The sequence below is a fragment of the Pinus tabuliformis genome, chromosome X, assembly GCF_031772625.1.
Source record: "Pinus tabuliformis cultivar Carrire ecotype Pingquan chromosome X, CPIR1, whole genome shotgun sequence".
In the NCBI taxonomy this organism is placed as follows: Eukaryota; Viridiplantae; Streptophyta; class Pinopsida; order Pinales; family Pinaceae; genus Pinus; species Pinus tabuliformis.
In genome coordinates this window covers 522271442-522284165 of record NC_142308.1, presented here as the reverse complement: position 1 = coordinate 522284165, position 12724 = coordinate 522271442, and the positions used below count along the sequence as shown (strand labels likewise).

At 39.4% G+C, this 12724-nt stretch overlaps 1 protein-coding gene across 4 annotated transcripts in view; it reads left to right on the top strand.

Moving 5' to 3' along the window:
- The window catches only part of LOC149140986 (nucleoporin), a 94334-nt gene that overhangs the window by 29241 nt on the left and 52369 nt on the right, over positions 1 to 12724 (top strand). For all 4 annotated transcript variants that reach the window (XM_089453351.1, XM_089453350.1, XM_089453353.1 and 1 more), the window contains one exon: positions 11758 to 12667. In XM_089453351.1, coding sequence (XP_089309477.1) covers positions 11758 to 12667 — 910 coding nt within the window. The remainder of the gene's footprint in view (positions 1 to 11757; positions 12668 to 12724) is intronic.

Here is a 12724-nt window from a genome sequence, read left to right as displayed (position 1 = left end):
GATGATGGCCGCTCTAGCTATAGTCGACGAGGATGAATTCACTAGGAGATTCAACGAGGAGTTTTCTCTTATCTCTCATTTCTTTGGGAGCACCATTCGTGAGGGTGCTTGGTTCCTAGATAACGGGGCTTTGAAGCATATGACAAGAACACGATAAGTATTTGAGTGTCTGACTGAGTAGGACTCTGATCTACATGTGAAGATTGGTGATAAGAGTCAACATGCAGTCAGAGGAATTAGGACTGTACCATTTAGCATGGAGTCCGGTGGACTGCTGCGAGTCTAGGATGTACTTTGGTTATTGGAGCTTGTTAGTTTTTAGTAGTAACGGATAGGTGTTCTAGTCTCTATGGTGTCTATGAGGCTAGGGAACACATTTTCTCCAATACCCAAAAAAGGTTTCGTGAGAAAACACCTCAATTAGATTAATTGACCAATTATTAAAATTCCTAAGTCTAACTTAGGAAAACTGGTTAATTAAATTGAATTAATCGAGGAAAATCAATTTTTCTCTAGAGTCATCTGGAAAAGTCATTTGATGGAGTCAAGATGATCTTAGCCATTGATTGTGATTAGATCATGGCCATTGATTGATCAACGAGAAATTATAAGAGTAAGTCAATGGGGTTGGAGAGACACACTTGAGCAATTTGACTTACCCAGTTGCAGTGATTCAGCAAGGGCACAATTGAAGCAGAGGGAGACATTGACAACAAGGGCTTTAGCAGAGATTTGGGAGGAGAATTTTGGAGAGGATTTCCACAAATTTTCTAGTGTTTTAGTGTCAGGAAAAGAGGTTGATTTTATTTGCAGGAGGAGGTTGAAATTAGCAGTGTGAGTAGCCAGTTAGATAGTGCAGGTGGTTGAGGAGTTTGTTTCAGTGAGTCAATATTGAATTTGTCACCTAGAGGTAGAGGGAGTGGGCCAAGAGCAATGCTGGAGGCAGTTTGACATGCATGAAGTGATTTCTAGAGGTTGCATAAATTTTCCAGAGAAGGCAGTGCAAATTTTTGGTAGGCAATCCGAATTGCTGGAAAGAGGCCAGATCGATTTGCAGCAAGGGCACAATTGAAGCAGAGGGAGACACCGACAACAAGGGTTTTAGCAGAGATCTGGGAGGAGAATTCTAGAGAGTATCTCCACAAATTTTCCAGTGTTTTAGTGTCAAGAAAAGAGGCTGATTTTATCTGCAAGAGGAGGTCGAAATTAGCAGTGTGAGTGGCCAATTAGATACTGCAGGTGGTTGATGAGTTTGTTTGAGTGAGCCAACAATGAATCTATCACCCAAAGGCAGAGTGAGTGGGCCAAGAGCAGTGCTGGAGGCAATTTGGCTCGCATGAAGTGATTTCCAGAGGCTGCATAAATTTTCCAGAGAAGGCAGTGCAAATTTCTGATAGGCAATCCAAATTGCTGGAAAGAGGCCAAATCGATTTGCAGAGGGGATTTTGTGTCTCCATATTATTTTCCAGTGGAGATTATTATTTGCTGGAGCTTTGCCATCATTAGGCAAGCAGATCATTGTACTCTTAAATTGCTGACTATTGTCCAAAAATCTTGGTGTCCAATTTCTTGTATGTGCATTATTTTCTCAGATCCAATATTTAATTTTGGGAAGATTGCAATAGTGAATAAATCGTTATTTTCCGAATTAAAATTCTGAAGACAACTAATCTCCAGTAGATAGTAGATTAAATTCTGGTTATTACAATCGTGGAAATTTCATAGAGCTTTGATGCAACATGCTTTTAGTCACATCAATTTAGGCAAATGGGTTTGATGTTCTATTCTAGAATGAAAAGGTGATGCTCAAGTGCAGTGGATCTAACTCTTGCCTAGGAGTGGTTCTTGGAGTCAGAGAGAATGGCCTGCATAGGCTAAAGGACAAGCTTGTTGGCTAAGGAAAGAAGAAAGCTTCAGAGACTCAGAGGGAGTCTAGTTCTAGAGGGAGTTTGCCGATTCAGAGGGAGAGTCAACAACCCTAGAAGAGTGCATCGTTAGAGAGAAGAAAGGAGACTTCCATATTTGACAAGAACGAGCCATGCACTAGCTTAAAGGCCTACCGGGAAAAGAAGAAGCAGGATGCTTATAGTAGCAAGGAAACTTCTATGAAGGGTTATGTTCTTACAACAGGTTTTGCTTCTGTTATGAAAGATGAAGCTTATGATGAATGTTGGAGAGCAACCGTGGAAGATGATTGTGTCTTAGTGTGCGAAACAAAGAGACTTCCAAAGTGAAATGTTTTAAACTAGGAAAAATAGTGCTGTGCAAAGCAAACAATAAAAACAACACCATAAAATTGAAACATTCAGTGCACACCCATGAAAAGTCCAAGAATAACCAACAGCTGAGCCATTTTATTATAATCTGGGAAAAGTACAATAATGTGGAAGTGGTGCTTTTGGGCTTACCTCAATGGCAAGCATGATCAAGCCCAGATGGCACAAATAATTGCTGCAATGATGCCCTGCGCTACCCTTGTGAAACTATGCTGTCTGCTGCAAAGGTGGTGCTGGAAACGCCACCTTTGGTGCTAAGAAAATTCCGAGAAATTAACCCCGGACTCTCCACCAAATACCCAAAATAACCCACGAAGGTATTGGCCAAGTGTTGACCTCGAAATTTTGACCCAAATTCCCCCTAGCTCCACTAGTTGTTGGCTGAGTTGGGACCCTTGTTTGACCCTTTAGATCTGCCCAGAAAATTTTGCAAAATTAGTCCCAAGCTTCTCAACCAAATCCCACCAAAACCCAGAAAGGGTTTGGCCTGGTTTTGACCCCGGAAATTCAGCCTCCCAAGAACCGCGCCCTCCTCCAACTGCTGAAATGTACAGCTTGCTTGTAGCTCTAGAATAAGCCCTCCCAAACACACCAAAATGGTTGAGATAATCTTCCCCGAAATTGCCCTTGTCTCTCCCGACAAATACTCTCTCCACCACCGACCCACGAATTCCCATGTGTGCCCAATGATGAGTTCCTATGTTGGCTTTGAGTTCTGGCAATCATGCTGCTCCCAAACAGACATCCCCAGCTCCAAAAATCCTCCTAAAGGCTAGTCTTCCCTTGTGCTTCCTTCTCCAAAACTTCTCTGACAATTGCTCCTCGGAAGGCCACTGAATTATCTACTGCATATTCCACTACTGCGTCCTTCTTGAGTACGCACTGACTAAATGATGGTTGAGTTGGGGGATCTGAATATCCATCTGCAATCTCCCGGAATGATAAAAAGAAACCTCACTAGGGTGGCACTTGTGGTCCACCGAAGAGAGGGTGAGTTCTCTGCTTGGAGAACTCGTGCTAAGCAATGGTTGACCAGGCTAAGCATCTCAAGCAACTAAGGTTGAGTTCAATATGTCCAAAAGATGATGAAATGAGGAGTGTTGCCTTCCTTTTATAGATTTCATGGAGACTTTTTCCCTCCATTTTCCCTCCTTCGTGGGTCCCTCACTAAGCCATCGATTTTCCCTTTCACGCAATTCAAACTATTGGGTGGCCCCCACATGCTACTAATAAAACCAAAATAACTTACTTCTAACTCCTAAGTTTCCTAACAAAATCGAATGGGCTCCATCTCCAAAATTGGCCCCAAAATGTAGAAATTAATCTTGTTCCAAAATAATTTAGGAAGGGACATTACACAAAGAATGGAAGTACCTCCCTCGCTAAGAGGGAGTGTTGTAATTGGGTAGCATCAAGAAGTACTCTCACATGTCCTTGGTGCTAGGCTTGTGAGAGAGAAACACAAAGATGAGTGTGTGGGATTTGCACTCAAGTTGTGGGCTTTGCACCCAAAGTGATGGGGTTCTGTGCCCAAGGAAATTTCAATTTAATGTTAAGGCTGATGTTGGAGGTTACTTGAAGGAAAAGAAGGCTTCCTAAGGGACCTAAGAACAAGTATAAGTAAGAAGCCAATGGAGAGGCTGGAGGACAAAAAGGTGAAGGAGTATTCTTCTTGTGTGGTAAAAGAGGGCTAGAAGAGACGTAGCTGCAGGCAGCCAAAGGAGACGCAGGAGAAGGGAAGCAGCAGGCTGGAAAAGGAGGCTGATCCCTAGTTTGAGGACTGACTGATCAAGCTGCTTCCTCAGCAAGCAAGCCAAGGACAGCAAGGAAGGATTTGAGGTTAAGAGTAGTTGAACAGCCTAGAGAAGGCCTGGTAAGGCCAGCCACAGCCAGCAGAGAAGGGGCTGAAGTTTGTTTGGGCAGTAAAGGGCTTGCTGGACATAGCCTAGGAAAAGGACTGGCCGCAGAAGATCTGAGGCCTAAGGGAGCATGACTAGGGCTAAGGGAGGCCTGTTAGGGCAGGCCATAGGCTAGAAAAGGAGGACAAGGGTTTTCTGTGGGATATCCGAGGATTTAAGGAGCTACAGCAGCAAGTTTTGGACAGCTGGTAATGTCTGTGGTGCTTGGAAGACCACAGCAAGGATTCTCTGTGGTAAGGGACTGCCACAGCAGTGGTAATTTGGGGCAGTTGAGGATTGATAAGGCTTAGCCTCAGCCCAGGTAATTTGTACAAGGGACCTGTAAGTATTGTCTTATATTTGGCATTTTGTACAGGGATTGTAAAGGGCCACTTTCCCTAGTATGGGAGCCCTGTGGATTTTCTTTTTAAAGGACTAATGAGAAATCAGATTTGGGCATAATTCTCATGTACTGTACATTAATCTAATTGCTGGTATATTCTTCTGTGCAAAAATTTTAAAAGGTTAGGCATTTCACTGTGTTGTGTTTTTTAGTTAAAACATAGACCAGACGTTTGGATTTTCTGCTGGCATGAAATTCTAACAACTTGATTATCCTATCCTGTCTTTTGGATTTTCTGCTGGAATGAATTGCTTCTTGTTCCTCTGAAATTATTCTGCTTCAAATTTTCTCTAGTCTCTCTTCCATGACGTTGAACAGATTTTGAAGATTGTAAACTGTTGTTAAAAGTGGAATCGTTATCATGTCCATGATCTATATGAAGCCAAGACTATCAGCACACAGTTTCAATGTTTTTTCAAAGAAATATTGTTTCTTTCTTTGAAAATTAACAAATTCATCTCTGTACTGAAAGACATGCCAGGGTCCTTTGGAGAGGGCTGGATATCTCCTAATTTCATTATCTTTGTCGGCTTTTTATGGACTCAGCAAGACTGTTCAAGGTCTACTTGGAGTATTGCTGATTTTTTACTTATTTATTTATTTGCGATGTGGTTCATGGACCTCGGAGATCAGTGACCGCTTCGTCCACGGAATATTTGTACCAGGCAGATCCACCCAAAGGGATCAACCACGGAGCCTGACCCCGAGGGTGTCAAGAGAATTAAACCCGTGACTTCTCAACAGCAAAGGTGTTTTAAAGACGCGGATTCAACCAATTGAGCTAACCCTTGGGGCTTGATTTATTTTTTACTTCATTTTCTCGATCTCCATTATTTATTTCTCTATTTCTTAGATTCCATGTAATTTAGAAGGAAAATCATTTAGTGATGCACTTTTCAACTTTAAGTTACTTGTTAAATTCTTTTACTATTTGAGAGGGAAACATCTGAGTATTCAACACACTATTTAGAAGCACACCATTAGAGGTGTGTACTCGCTTTGTGCCTGTCTGATTCTTAAACGTTGAAAACACAAATGTCAAATACTTAAGATGTAGATATTCTCATAAATATTTATTTGTAGCTATCTGGAATAGTATATAAATAATAAAGGTTTTACAGAAGGCAATGCAGATCTTGTCCCTGACTCGAGTCGGAGAAACTTTCCATGACTATAAAGATAGAGATAGTGAGAAAACAGTGAACACTGCTTTAAAAGAGTCCATTGGCAAGATCTGGTATTTGGCAACCATAGAGTATTCTCTAATTCTCTATGCCTTTACGGGGATTAACATATATCAAGTTGTTAAATAATAGAATTAAATTTTATGGCCCCTTTGTCCTATTACAGCTCTGTATTACCATTTTCTTCCTGTGTACATTATCTAAGATGGTCATTTTTTTTTTAAAACGCTCAGGTCTGGTTATTCCTTTTTTCCCCAGGTAAAACCTTGTGGGGAAACCCTTGGGCACTTCCCCACTTTTTGTAGATGGTACCCAGTTTAAAACTGTTGGTGAGGATTACAATTCCTGATCTGGTGGGGACATCGAGTGAGGCACACAACAGAGGCAGCCAGCCCAGGTGGAATTGACCCTGAGACCTCCTATATGCGTGGTTATATAACATTTGTTTTCCAACCACCTATATGAGGTTGTAATTTGTAATTGTTATTTTCATTTGGAAGCTCACTTCCCTGCTTTCACTTTTTTGGGTGTAGTTAGTATTTGTCTTCATAATGTAATATTAGGTGGAATCCAAAGTCATTTTATTAGTAACATCATCATACAAGGTTATTATTATGGAGTCTGTTAAGACTTTTTTCAAATTTTCTATGTATGGCTGCCCAACTGCCTTAGTAACAGGTGTTTGTAACACTGATAGATGCTCTACTGCCTAGCATGGGGGAGATGTTATCACATAGCATTAGATAAAAAAGTAAAAAAGTAAAAATTTAATGTCAGCTTAATTAAAAAAATAGAAATACAGGCTTTAAAGTCAATCCAATCTAAATTATGTTTTTGTGTTATAATTAAAAAGAGAAAAGATTGTTAATTTTACCATATCTTGTTGGACACAGATCCCAATTTTGCTCTTTACTCCTGTATCTCCAGCTATTTTCTTGCCATTATACACTGTCCCTATGCGTTATATCCATCTGTGCATTAGCTACGTTATGCACTAATTTTCTGCATGGCCCAGTAGTTTTTGATATGTATTGGCATTGATATATCTCCTGGGGTGTTGGCCGTTTTATTTCAATTAATGAATCCTGTGCGTTCTTTTTGAAGGCTGGTGTATATTTGTTGTTTGTGCTAAAATATGGTACGGTCAAATCTCTGCTGAAAATTCATTCAATGCCCTGAGCATTGGTTTTAAGGGTCGTTCCTTTTTGTGATGGTTGTTGCTCTTAATATGTGCGCTGTATGTGCTGAAGATTAAGGCTCTATTGTAGACAAAGAAATCGGTTTTGTGTATGGCTCATTGATTCATTTGTGTGCTGACTTGGAGCTATATTGGTGTTAAATGGTGCTCTTCATTTGTGTGTTGAATGCATCGAAAACTGTGATTAAAGCTGCCTGCTATTAAAGCTCAGTGTTGAGTTGGACAACCTTCGTGTGCGTTGATTGAGGTCTGACAATCCTTTCCATAATTGTCTTCGGTGAATGAAGCAGTTGGTTTGACCCCTGAAATGAAATGCGTTGGTTCCAGGTTGGTTAGACTACCCGACTATAGCTCAGAAATTATGAACCGCATGTCAGCCATATTTGAGCTAGATTCTCTGCATAAAACCTACCCACTCTGCCCTGTTCTGGCTGTCCTCATGTATCCCCAATTTTAAGTTATTTAAAAACGCCTCATAGAACTTGGCATACTCCTCTTTGTTCTCGACAATCTTGTTAAACAGTTCAATACACTTCTTCACCAAGTGCATTAGCTGAGTAGTAAAATGATGGTTATATGATTCTGTTATTTATACCAAATGTGTGCAAGCCATGGCTTTGGTTTTACCATTTGCTGCCTACTAGATTACCATTTGTATACGGGATTTTTGTAGTTATGGACTCAGTTTTATATTGGTGGAATATTTGTCTGAGAGAGCGAAAGCAGCACCGTTAGCTTGTGCAGAGCTATTAGGAATTGTGAGAGGGTCCTAATTCCACAGCTTGGCAGATTTGCAAAGAGGGGGTTCACAACCATTGGAAGCAGAAGGCTCCGTGATAGGATATTGCGCAGCATTGGGGTTTCTTCTGAAGAAAATCAACAACCTTCTGTAAATTCGACAACAGCTTCTTCTCGCCTTTGTTGGAGTTGACCAGAGACGTTGGATCCATTAATGGCTTCCTAAATAGGCGGGAATTGGTGTTACGCTGGAACCATGGTTGAGATGCGTTGATTGATGGTCAAGATGAAATATGTGACTTTTCTGCTTCACAAGCTATAGTTGATGGTTTATGTGTATCTGGTTCAGATGAAATTATTATATCGGAGTTAAAGAATTCACAATCAATAGTTCAGTTTACAGAGATTGCAAGGATCCCTTTAACTATTTTGCATCCAGACGGAAGGGACAACGTCTTTCATTTTGGAACTTTTATGCTTGATTTTGAAGGAATGAGAGATTTGGTTTTCATCAGAGATAGGCGTAGTAATGAGGTGCTGGTTTATAATTTAAGCCAATTTACATCGACACGGCTTTCCGGATGACCAGATAAGGATGTCGAATAGATCAGCCATCTCCTTGCGAACCAGGAATCTTTTCCTTGCAGCTATTGCTTTAAACATTTTAAACTTATAAATTTCTAGTTTTATCATTCAAATATATATATATATATTTTGAGGTCAAAATAAAGAGTGACTATGAGGCACTAACATATTTTTGCATGGCAACACCAAGGCAGATAGAATTGAAACAAAATCGTTTTGAACATCATCAAAGCAGTCTTTTGTAGAGGAAAGTCATTCTTGTTTGCTGGTTGCACATTGGCTATTTGGTGCAAATTTACAGAGGATTTTGCCGTGTCTTTGTACTGTGGGTGGGTGTTACTTTTCCTCATTAAGTCATAGTTGTGATCAGTTTTTTTTTAATATGGCTCGAATTACTGAAATATTAGAGTTCTTGAAAGCTATGATACATTCCTTTGATCATGATACAATGAAAATTAGCAAGAACACTCTCTGTGATATTAAAACATGTCTAGAATATACACAGGAGAAGATAGAATTTTTGGAGCTTGAATCTTAGCTTCAACAAAAGGAATTAAAATAGAGGAGTCATCATTTTGAACCTGTTTCTGTTCAGAACATTGAAACAGACTCCCATAAGCAGCAAGTTGATTCAGATCGAGTGCCCAATGAAGCAACAGAATTACATGCAGATGCAGAAGTTCAGTTTGCACTTCCCAAGCCCATCATCAGACCTTGGGAAGAGCTTGTCCATGACAAGCATAGAACAAGTCTTGGATATGACAAGGAGGTTTCCTTTCATATTCGAGATTACTCAAAGCCCATCCAGTTTCAGAGTGCTGGATTACTTCATGACAATTCACCTTCAACTATTTTAGATTCTGCCCCTCCTCCACAACAATAGCAACAACAACAACATATTGTGAAATGCCAACACTGTGACTGAGTTGGCCATACGAAAGATCATTGTTTTGATCTTCATCCTTGTAAGCACTGTCATAAAACCAATCATTCTTCAAACAAATGCTTCAGAAAACAAACCTCCTGCAAGAACAAAGATTCATCTTGGATGGATCGCTTCTTGGCAATGGACATCAACAGCCAAGAAGATATTCCAATCACATGTCCGAACTTGTTCTAGAGTATTGAACAGTCTTGTAGTTGAGTTTTCTCCATCATCTCACCTTGTATCTGACAGGGGGGAAATGATGGTCATCTACAAGCTTCAAAGCCACATCAAGCGAGCCTGAGCCACAACCTGCCATACCAGATTCAAAGTTGTAGTCAGAGACAAAGATGCCCCTGAAGATGCCTTCAGTCGGTGATACCTCTTCAAAGAATTGGGAACACTTCCTCTAGCAGAAGGCTTCATCTTCTTGCGAGTTTTGTAAGAGTTCCAGGAATTGCATTAAGCATTCTAGAGTTGTTGGTCATCCTTAAACCATCAAAGGTTGAGACCTCCCTTTTCAGGTTGAGGTTCTCTCTTTTATGCGGGGTGAGACCTCCCTTTCATGGTTGAAGGTTTCCCTCTTCAAAACATTAAGAGCACTTCCTCTAGCAGAAGACCTCAGCTTCATCCCAGAATTGGAAGAGTTCTGGGAACTGCACTAAGCGTTCCTGCGTTGGTGGTCATCTTTAAACCATCACCCTTTATACCAACATTTCAGAGAACACATTTAGCCTAGTGTTGCCATGTTTTTTGCACATTTTGTATTACAACTATCTTCTTGGACTCATACATAACCCTTCGAATTAAGGGGGGGAATATTGGACACCTAATCCTCTATGGGTTGGTGTAGAATGTGAACAACCATGAGAGTCCAAGAGACCTTGGGATGTGGAACCCAACGGTCATATGAATGTACTATAAATGTATATCATTGTCAAATAATAGATGTACTTTCCTGCTTATCTTTCATATTATGATGCTGCCATGTGTGTGTTTAACATATCTCAATACTAATAACAACAAAGATTTACTTTTGATTATGAGTTGGGCCTGCAAATAGAAAAAGTGTCTACTTAATTATTGTAATAAGCAAAGTAATGGATACTTATTTATGTTCATGATTTATTAATGAAAGTAGAAACATGATTTTTTTTTATTAGTTGACAGTGAACAAAAAATATTACTCTATTAATAGTTGATTGCACTGCTAGGTGCTCTGCAGTACAGCATGGGGCCGATGTTGTCACATAATATAATGGGACAACAAAAAAATAATAACAATGTCTGTACCTATCTACATGAAAAAAATTACTTATATACATATGTACATGATAACATTTAAAAACACTAACAAACGTAGATCCATCTTAAACCCAGATCTAAAACAAACCAGCATAGATCCTTTTTTAAACCCAAATCTATCAAGCATTGAGAGGGATCAATTTTTTAAGGTGTAAATTTTTCCATCATTTATTTCCATGTTAGGTATTACTTCATGTTAAATGATAAAAAGTTTACACCTTAAAAAGTTTGATCACTCTTGGTGCTTGATAGATCCAGGTTTAAGATGGATCTATGCTGATCAGAAAATGTAGGTCAATTATTGTATTGCATGTACTACCTAGCAGTATGCCAATGTATGGTTCTTGACATTCTCATTTTAGGACTCATACAGAGTAGACAAATGAAATTGAAATACCTTCAACAGTAATATTTGGTTTATGATGGCAAGTTTGGATATACTTGCAGAAGGTTTTGTTGTTGTCCTGAAGCTAATACATACATATTGTGTTGTACAAAATGGAGTGAACTGAACGCGTCTGAAAGTTATGTCCGTTTTATATCACAATGTAAACTTAATCCTAAGCTAATGCATACATATTGTGTTGTACAAAATGGAAGGAATTCAGCGTGTCTGAAAGTTACGTCCATTTTATATCACAATGTAAGCTTAATCCGTAAGATTTTGTTCTTATTGCATTTCATGACCAATGGCTTGACTGTTGATATTCTTTGCATTTTGGTGTAATAGTATTTGCGTGGAAAACTATATAAATATTATTTTTTGATATTTACTTATAATTTTGTCAAAACTTATAACTACTTTGCAATCTAATTATTTGCTCAGTGAGGGAAAAAAATAATAATGGTATTATTATTATTATTACACAGGACAACCTCACAGGGAATCTCAAGGGAATCTCAAGGGTTGCTGCCCCACATTTGTGGATGGCATCCCTAGTAAACCTGTTACCATGTTAGCTTAGAGTAGCCCATGTAAGCCAGGGGGATATGAACTGGGCTCCTGCTGGCATGGAGCTATCCAAATGGCAACAACCAGTTGAGCTAACCCTTGCTGTCGATGAGGGAAATATTATATGAAGTATGCAGGAAATATAGTTGTGTTCTGCTTGCATTTGTGTATTCGACAGACTATGGCTAGTTTGTCAGGGGAATGCTTTTTGAAATACTGTGAATGTTAGTGCTATTTTTCTATGTGCATATTTGACAGACTTTCATATTCCTTTACTTTTCCTCCTTTTCCAGGGAAAAAAATTGCAGAGTGAGTCTTTTGCAGGGCACCATGAAGAATATGTAGGCAATACAACACAACATCATGGCACACACGGAAGAGAGATGACTGATGAACACTTGCGTTATTTTGAGCATGAGTTGCAAGGATGCATGGCTGATGTTGAGATTCTCAAAAATAGATTGGAAGGGCAGTCAACTGCTTTTAACCAGAAGGCTACAGGTGTGTCACATGTTTTGCAGATTGCAGTGCAGGAAGTTACACATTTCGCAGAATCTTTCGAGTCTCTAAAGCAAAATGCTAAAGTTCTCGATGATCTCACAAAACAGAAGGATGCTGAAATTAGTATGTTACATAGTAGTATTACCATCCTTCATGATGCTTTCAGTAGTGCCATGGCAGAACTTGAGAATATGAAGATTAAGGATGTAGAGAGATCACATTCTGAAGGGCATGTAATGGTAATAACCAGTGGCAACAGGTTGGCATCAAATATTTCTCAACCTCTGCATTCCACAGATCATGTTGATTTTACTGATAAATACAGTGCTGAGATAGCTGAAAACCTGTTGTTGGCTATCAAGGACTTTGTACATATTATGACTCAGAAATACAAATACAAGTTAGATGAGCTCAGATCTAAAGTATCACAGTTAGAAGCAAGCGAAGATGACAAATTAAGGATGTGTGGTGAGCTTCAAGTTCAAATAAAGAATGCAGAAAGTGTTGCTGATAATCTTTCACGTGAAAGGGAAATGGACAAGTCAAGAATTTGTGAGTTAGAGAAATACATTGAAATGCTACAGAATAATTGCGACTCGTTGGAACTCAGTGTTGAGGACTTCCGAGCACGAGAGGCTTCCACAAAGGGGATACAAGAGGAGATAGCATCCTTGCATGATGCCTTGTCAGCCAAGAACCAAGGTAATTTTTTAGTATTTTTCTTTGAGTGTGTGGTTTCAATAAATCTTTAAATATTTT